Source organism: Sinocyclocheilus grahami, unplaced genomic scaffold (genome assembly GCF_001515645.1).
Source record: "Sinocyclocheilus grahami isolate Dianchi unplaced genomic scaffold, SAMN03320097.WGS_v1.1 scaffold1019.1, whole genome shotgun sequence".
Taxonomy (NCBI): Eukaryota; Metazoa; Chordata; class Actinopteri; order Cypriniformes; family Cyprinidae; genus Sinocyclocheilus; species Sinocyclocheilus grahami.
In genome coordinates, this window is record NW_015506198.1 from 51,246 (window position 1) to 60,336 (window position 9,091).

The 9,091-nt window shown below is 37.7% G+C and overlaps 1 protein-coding gene across 1 annotated transcript in view; it reads left to right on the top strand.

The window, feature by feature from the left end:
- Window positions 1–8,182, top strand: part of nrp1a (neuropilin 1a) — a gene marked incomplete at its 5' end in the record, with an annotated part of 59,184 nt that extends 51,002 nt beyond the window's left edge. Inside the window, 7 exons of the mRNA XM_016250947.1 lie at window positions 746–856; window positions 2,383–2,430; window positions 5,434–5,577; window positions 5,665–5,942; window positions 6,089–6,185; window positions 7,130–7,183; window positions 7,513–8,182. Coding sequence (XP_016106433.1) covers window positions 746–856; window positions 2,383–2,430; window positions 5,434–5,577; window positions 5,665–5,942; window positions 6,089–6,185; window positions 7,130–7,183; window positions 7,513–7,799 — 1,019 coding nt within the window. The remainder of the gene's footprint in view (window positions 1–745; window positions 857–2,382; window positions 2,431–5,433; window positions 5,578–5,664; window positions 5,943–6,088; window positions 6,186–7,129; window positions 7,184–7,512) is intronic.
- Between the last annotated feature and the right edge of the window lie 909 nt (window positions 8,183–9,091).

Sequence of the window (9,091 nt, forward strand, 5' to 3'; positions counted from 1 at the left end):
ATGTATTTACTGTATATTGCTGCTGCCACACAGATCTAAAATAAACATGCAATTTATTTCCCAGCAGTTTACCTTCACAGACATAACCGACTGTTTTTGAAACTCATGTGTGTTTTTAACGTTAACTTGTGTGTGAATGAGAACTTAGTTTAGTTCTCACATGCTGTGAGAGCCGCTTTCTGTGCGTGTGCTTCAGATGTGTGCACTCAGAAAACCATATATCAGAAGTTTAAACTCATATGGTTTAAACCGATTGATTTCAGCACGATAAACATGATAATCAGAACCAAAACAGATGTTTTTAGCAGGTCCGAGCTGTAATGGCGCAGCTCAATTCTGGAAAAGGGGGCGGGGAGCAGCAGCTCATTTGCATTTAAAGAGACAGGCCCGAAAAACAGCGTGTTTCTGCTTCCACTCAAAATAGGCATTTTCAAAATTATGTAATAAATGATCTGTGGAGTATTTTGAGCTGAAACTTCACAGACACATTCTGGGGACATCAGAGACTTATATTACATATTGTAAAAAGGGGCATAATATGACTCCTTTAAGATGATTTGTGGAAGGACGTACAAAAAATACGATAGTACTACATGGTTTTGGACATTCAGTAATCACCTTAAAAACGACGAAAATGTACCTTAGTACTGCCGTCGCTTTATCGTGTGACAGCTGTGCAACAGTTTGTATTTTCATGAGTAATGAGTATCTTTATCTCTTTTTTTCTCTGACTTTCTCTCTGTAGTGCCCACAGTGCCCCCTACTACGCCCACTTCCTCCACCACGCCATCAGATGAGTGTGATGATGACCAGGCCAACTGCCATAGTGGAACAGGTGATGACTACGACCAGACAGGTGCTAACACCCGCCTGCAGAGACTGCACCCTTACTACACTATGCTAATCCTATTAAACTAACTGCCTCCCTTGCTTCGGCAAATATCAGCCCTTCTACCCTTTTTTGGGAATCACTCCTCACACTATGACCCTAATCGTTTCTTTGCCCATAACCACACTAACCATGCTACTCCTACTAGAAGAGAAGTATACTGTGCATGGTATGCAAACGTTCTGTATGCATCTAATATTGAAATAAACTACTACATTTGCCAAATGCGCTTTACTTGACCTTCCGTTTCATTACAAAAGCCAGACAGGGATGAATGAACGGCGGGCGGTATCAAATGCAATATCAACTTCTACTTTGTGGACTGCCAAAAGTTAAGATCGTTTTATACAAAATTGGATTAAAAATTTATATTTACTGTATTTAGTTCTGCGATGGTAACTGGATGCCTAGCACTACTGTAAAACTGCAATGTAGCAAGGTCATGTTACAACATTGCAGCATACTACAGTTTAAATAGTCCATTATCGTTGAATACTACACTGCTTCACGTGCAATATATTTAAAAATGTAAGCAGTATACAGTATATACTGTGTAGTATGCATCATTCACTATGTACATACTAAGATCATGTATATATCAACTGCTGCTTAAATGTCTAAATTTACTGTTTGATTACTACATACTGCTTTAGTTAAAGGAAATAGTATGCAGAATACAGTATATACTGTGTAACATATAGCATGCAGTATGTTATTATTCCATTTCACTGTTCATACTGTCTCACATACAATAAAAAAAATGCTGGTATTAAACAGTAACAGTACTAAACAGTATGTAGTATACAGTAATGTAGTACTCCATTCCAACCTAGCTTGCACTTACCTTGGTATTCATGTTTGACTGTTAAAGTTTCTTCTGCTCTCCAGTTGCTAATACTAACACTCCATTAACAATTCTGCCTCTAATCTCCTCTGTGTTCACTTCCAAGGAAATAGTATGCAGAATACAGTATATACTGTGTAGCATATAGCATGCAGTATGTTATTATTCCATTTCACTGTTCATACTGTCTCACATACAATAAAAAAAAATGCTGGTATTAAACAGTAACAGTACTAAACAGTATGTAGTATACAGTAATGTAGTACTCCATTCCAACCTAGCTTGCACTTACCTTGGTATTCATGTTTGACTGTTAAAGTTTATTCTGCTCTCCAGTTGCTAATACTAACACTCCATTAACAATTCTGCCTCTAATCTCCTCTGTGTTCACTTCAGTGCAGTCTCACAGAGTGTGTGTTGCACAGAATTACACTCCCCTCTGCTAAATGATAAAAGTAAAGGTTCCACATGAACAGAAACGTATTCGCATGTCTCATCTGGCAAAGCTCGTTTTAAAAATGCTAAGCAAATACAAAGAGGGGAATTAGCACAGTCAGATTCTTGCCTCCCGATAATATCCAAATAAAATATTAGCCAGTGTCTCACTTTAACTTTTCACCTAATGGCCTTCACTGTGTCCACACTACAGGTGGAACCATTGCGCCAGAGACGACCACAGAGATGAGCACCGTTCCAGGTGAGAAAGGTACTTGCCTCTAATTCTATCCGTAATATCTTTAATTATCCATGATTTTCTTTAATTGTGCTAATGCTTACTCCCTTAAAGGTACGGCGTGTCATTTTTGCAATGTTAGCATTTCCCAGAACACTAAGTGAAAATAACAGTATTTTATAGTGATATGCTATTTACACTAAGTGAATATAGCTATAGATAGTTAAAATAGCAGGATATTCTTATTGCAAATAGTGTTAATTATCTGCACCTCAGCATTGTAATACATTATAAAACAGTGTGCAATAATGCCCTCCCTACACCTAACCTTACCCGATACTTTATTTTCAACTTTTTGATTATTTCCTTCATTTTTATTAAAAATAAATGCTTTTCTGATGTGATTTGAAATTTGAAAAGGGGGAAAAAAAGTTAGCCAAAAGGCAGATTCGAACCCAGGTCAATCGCGTCAAAAGGAGTATGACACATGCTTTACCATCTGCACCACAGAATCTGACAATATGACCGTCTTTTGTAATGTTGACTATCCCAATCACAGGTTGGTGGGCGGAGTTAGTATAAATAGCTTCTGCCAACAAGGCGGGCTATTTGCACTTAGTGTAAATAAACACTCCGATTTTTTTTTATTCCCAACAGTTAAAGAGTTGCCCACAGAAATAAACAGCACCCCCACTTCCCGCGCCTATGTATGTCAGTCCAACATGAGTTTGGTGTAGGACTACCTGTTTTTCTGAACAACAGAAAAAATAAATTATGTATTTGAGGAGGGCCAGTAGCAATTTTCTTCAGAAAATCATAATAATAAAATTTTTTGCAATTCTGTTTGATGTCGCTAGCAGCACAGAAATTACGCACTGCACCTTTAAGTAAGAACATTCTCATTGTATGTTTTCTTTGTTCTCTGTTTGGTTGTAGAGGCTATTTGATTATTAGTGTGTAAACTCAAAGATGAGTATGTAATCTCATTTCTGAAGTGTTCTTGTGAAAATCTATAATGAGCCCCTCTGATTTGCTAATTCAGCATAGTGACTGATTAGCCATTCAAGACTGCTCACTAATGGACAAATGAGAAATGCCCCTTAACTGACCTTGTCTAATTAGCCTGTGTGTGTGTGTGTGTGTGTGTGTGTGTGTGTGTGTGTCTGTTTGGCCCTGGCTGAGGCTCATCACTACAGCAAAACAACTGAATAGATTGAAGGTCCTAATAAGCATGTGTCCTTGTGTGTGTGTGTGTGTGGTCTTGGTTGGTTAACATTGAGTAGATGTGTGTGCTTTCTATTATTGGATGTGGTTTATTTGCTATGACAAGCATTCAAAACTGGTAGAACGTTCTGGACTGTGGTGAAACGTATCCTTGCACTGTCTTCCACTGCGACAGCCCAAATCCATTTAAAGATGGAAAAGAAGAAATAACTTTTAATTGGAAACTGGCATTTTTTTGAAGCGGCAGTGGCTGCGTGCCTGAGCTGCGGCTTTTAATGGGAAATTCTTTCCTTCGCATTCAGTGAGCAAATACCCTGCGAAACTCGTGGAGAATCCTGGCATTATTCAGGGAGCGGAGCGCTTGGCTTTATTAAACTGTCTAGAAAAGCAGCGCTGAGGCTGTGCAGGCTCCGGCATAGCTGACACCCTAGACGTGCTTCTGCTTTTCTGTCCGTCTCAATTCTCTCTGCTTTCCCTGCTGTCTCTCTCTTTGGCTTTCTATCTCTCACTCAATCTAACATCGTTAAATCCCTCCCTCCTTCTTTCATGTCAATCTCAATTTCAAAGCTTCATTGTTTTGTGTGTTCTGTATTCTCGCTCAAGATCTAGCTATATTTGTAGTATGAATGTGGATTTGGCTTAGGCAGGACAGAATTTGGAATGGATTTGGAAATGCTCATGCTTAAATGTTGGTGTTTTCTGATTGTTAAATAACTCTTTATTGCCATCAAGTGGACAGCAGACATAAAACATTGCTTTGGCCCTGTGTGGAGTCTTCAGAGCATTCAAATGTTATTATATACACAACTGTTCACAAATTTAGGGTCAGTAAGATTTTTTATTTTATTTATTTATTTTATTTGTTATTCATTCATTCATTTATTTATTTTGAGAGAGAGAGAGAGAGAAATTAACATCTTTATTCAAAAAGGTTTTAATGAAATTGATCAAAAGTGACAGTAAAGACATTTATAACGTTACAAAAGCTGTCACTCTTTTAAAAGGTACTAATATGTACTCTTTAGGTATGAATATGAACCTTTAATATAATAATATGCATCTTTTAGGAGTAAATAAGGTACAAAAGACTACATTTTGAAAAGGTTCCATCCCAGTGACAGTTTTTGTACCTTTTTTTCTGAGCGTGTTCAAATAAATGCTGTTCTTTTGGACTTTCTATTCATTAAAGAATCCTGGAAAAAAAATATATAATGGTTTCCACAGAAATATTGTGCAGCACGACTGTGTTCAACATTGATAATAATCAGAAATGTTTCTGGAGCAGCAGATCAGCATATTATACTGATTTCTGAAGATCATGTGACACTGAAGACTGGAGGAATGATGCTGAAAATACAGCTGCGCATCACAGAAATACATTACAGTTTAACAGATAATCACACAGAACACAGTTATTTTAAATTGTAAACATATTTCACAATATTGCTGTTTTTACTGTATTTTTAATCAAATAAATTCAGTCTTGGTGAGGAAAAGAGACAGTTTTCAAATACATTAAAGCATCTATCCAACCCCAAACCTTTGAATGGTGGTGTACATGTTTTTTTTCATAATATTTACTAATATATTATAGTTGTTGTAGTATATTAAAATGCATTCATGTAAATAAAATCATAGTAATATTAATTGTGTTATTAAATATAAAAAGTAATCGTTCTAAAATATAAATAATATTCTCTGTGTGTGTGTGTGTGTGTGTCACTGCTTTAGTAATATAAAAGTGCATATGTTAATAATCTTTCCCGATGTGTGTGTGTGTGTGTGTGTGTGTTCTCTCTGTAGCGTTCCTGTGGTTTGCCTGTGACTTTGGCTGGGCCAGTGATCCTTCATTCTGTGGCTGGATGTCAGAGGACAGCGGTTTCAGGTGGCAGATCCAGTCCAGCGGCACCCCGACTCTAAACACCGGCCCAAACATGGACCACACTGGTAAGAAAAAAACTGCATCCATTGGCCTTACAGCATGGAAAGTGTGAAACATCCGAACCTCACATTCTTTCTCTCCGTCTGCTGTAGGCGGATCAGGGAACTTCATCTACACGCTGGCAACAGGTGCTCAGGAGACAGAAGTGGCTCGGTTAGTGAGTCCATCCGTGTCGGGCCAGGACTCGGACCTGTGCTTGTCCTTCTGGTATCACATGTTTGGCTCTCACATTGGCACGCTACACATCAAACAGCGCAGAGAAAGCAGCCAGGGCTCAGCTGATGTCCTGCTCTGGACGGTCAGCGGTCATCAAGGCAACCGCTGGAGGGAGGGCCGCGTGCTCATACCCCACTCCAATAAACCCTACCAGGTACTGAAAGAAGGAGGTGTGTGTGTGTGTGTGTGTGTGTGTGTCTGTCTGTGTCTGTGTGTGTGTGTGTGTGTGTGTGTGCTATTTACATTGATTACATTTTAAATATGTTTCAAATTTAACTTTGGCGTTTATCTTTATTTCAGGTGGTAATTGAAAGCGTAGTGGAGAGGAAGAGTTGGGGAGACATTGCTGTGGATGACATCAAAATCTTAGACAATCTGAACATGGCCGACTGCAAGGGTGGGTCATTTAGACCATTAGAGTGCAAACTACACTGAGACAAATCAAGACTGTGTCATGCATCCTATGGCTTAAGATATCAGATATTTACTAACACTGGGAGTGGTGATAGACCGAAGTCAGGTTAGACACCATATTGAATCGAATGCGGATGAAAATGAGGCTGTGAGGGACAAAATGAGGCTGTTTCCTCCATCGTGTAATTTTCACAACTCCCAACTTTCAACACTGATTTAAGTTTTTTTTTAATTTTTTTGTGTACTTTAACCCCTCACAGCCTCATTTTAATTCCTGTCAAATGTTAAATATGGTGTGACACTGACTAAGGTCTGTGTATTAATATATTTAAATAACGTATTTATAAATCATTACATTTTATAATTCCAGAATTTTCATAATTCAATAACTGGGTTTACACTTTATTGCCAATGAATTTACATTACTTTTTTTAGTCAGTTGTGATTACAGTTTGTTTATTTTTGTTTTGTTTTGTTTTACTATTATGAATTTATTTATTTTCATTTTTATTTTTACTCCTAAATAGCTATTTCTGCCCAATAAAATATTTTAGAGCTTGACAAAACTAAAATAAAATAAAAAATCTATTTATTGCAAAAAAAAAAAAAACGTATTATTTTCTGTTACTTCTAGAAATCTTTTTTTTTTTTCTTCTTCTTCTCTCATATTTCCATATGTTCCAAGACTATGACAACCCTGGTCCTTAAATATAATAGTTAAAATAAGAAATATATTTTGAACTTATAGTTTGATTTTTAGCTGTTGTAGCTTTTAAAGCTTATTTTGTAAAGTCTTATTTTAAATAATTTTAAGCCATATTGTGGCCCTTTGGAAGTGTGCTGAGGCCCCTGGTTAAGAACCCCTCACTTAGATGACAATACTGGACAATATACATTTCCTGACTGTTTTATGCCGTCCATTTATAGACCCAGATGTCCCAGCAGAGCCAATTCTACCTGAGGACAACTTCAATGAAATCAGTAAGTGGCTTTCTCAAATCTGATCCACACAAACACTGAATAAATGTTGGATCACTCACAAAATTAGTTACTAAAGAAGACTGATGAAAATTAGTATTTCTATTTCAGTTTTTCTACTTCACAGTTCCTTGACGTTTCTTTGTGAAACTTACTAGCAATATCTAAATGAAGATTGTTTCTATGCCATTTCTTGTTTCAGTGTGTCATTGAATGTTTGGAGGGACTTCATATCACATTGCATTATACAGCACACATTGGTCAAGTAATCCAGATCATATCAAATCCAAAAGCAATTTCTAATACAGGCTTGCTGATCTGTTCTCTTCCAGTCGTGGACATCACAGACTTCCCTGAGATTGTGGAGAACCACGAGATCAGCGGAGCCGGAAACATGCTGAAGACGCTGGACCCCATCCTCATCACCATCATCGCCATGAGCGCGCTGGGGGTCTTCCTCGGCGCCATCTGCGGCGTGGTCCTCTACTGCGCCTGCTCCCACAGTGCCATGTCCGACAGGAACTTATCCGCCCTGGAAAACTATAACTTTGAGCTAGTGGACGGCGTCAAGTTAAAGAAGGACAAGCTCAACTCACAGAACACGTACTCAGAAGCGTGAGGCGCCGACCAATCAGAGGGAACCTCTCCGCAGGGAGGGCGGGGCTAAAACGGACTGCCGATGCCTTCCGGTTGGAGGAGGACAAGGCTCTGTGGTTCAGCGAACCAATGGGAGGTCTGGGACTGAGCCATGCTTTTCTCAGGAGCCGCAGTGAACGGAACCTACCAGTAGGGGACACTGTGTACAAAACATTGATTACAAGGATTTAAAAGAAACAAAAAACTAAATGAAAAATAAGAATATGTACAGATGATTGTTATTTTAATTTTTTAATTTTATTGTTTTGTATTCTTTTTGGTTGATCATTTTTACAATCGGATGCTGGTGTTGAGACCAATATATAATGATGTTATAAAGTATTTATCTTTTTTTTTTCTAGGAGGAAAAAAAAATCATTTATTTTTTATTTTTAAAGATTGTTTTGAGCTTTAAGGAGGTGTGTAAAAAACAAACAAAAAAACAAATGAACCATATACGGCCAAGGGAAGGTAATTACCCCACGGAAGGGCAAAGATCAAACGGGGTGGAAAATCATCCAGCCCTGTTGCATTCTGGGTATGGTTCAGTCAGTGCCTTTGGTACATCTTTTTTGGCCTCCTCTGTTGTTTTTGTGGTGTTTTCAACCCTTTAGTTCTCAAAAAAGCTTTTTTAATTTTATTGTTTTGTATTCTTTTTGGTTGATCATTTTTACAATCGGATGCTGGTGTTGAGACCAATATATAATGATGTTATAAAGTATTTATCTTTTTTTTTCTAGGAGGAAAAAAAAATCATTTATTTTTTATTTTTAAAGATTGTTTTGAGCTTTAAGGAGATGTGTAAAAAACAAACAAAAAAACAAATGAACCATATACGGCCAAGGGAAGGTAATTACCCCACGGAAGGGCAAAGATCAAACGGGGTGGAAAATCATCCAGCCCTGTTGCATTCTGGGTATGGTTCAGTCAGTGCCTTTGGTACATCTTTTTTGGCCTCCTCTGTTGTTTTTGTGGTGTTTTCAACCCTTTAGTTCTCAAAAAAGCTGTCGGTCGAATCTGCAAAAAAAATCCCGGTAAATTCATAGCGCTTTAATGTTGAAGTCCTACATATTGTACATAAGTTTTAATATATTTTAATGCCCTTTTCAAAGAAACGAGTAAAAGGACAAAAAAAGAAAGCTGCAGTATCCCTTTTTTCTTGGGTTGTATGTTGTAAATACAATCGTCCGACTGTTTTGTGAAAGTGAAACGTGTGCTTTTTTGGTTCCGTCCTGTTTTGGTTGTTTTGCTACGCTCCCAAAAAATGCAGCCATT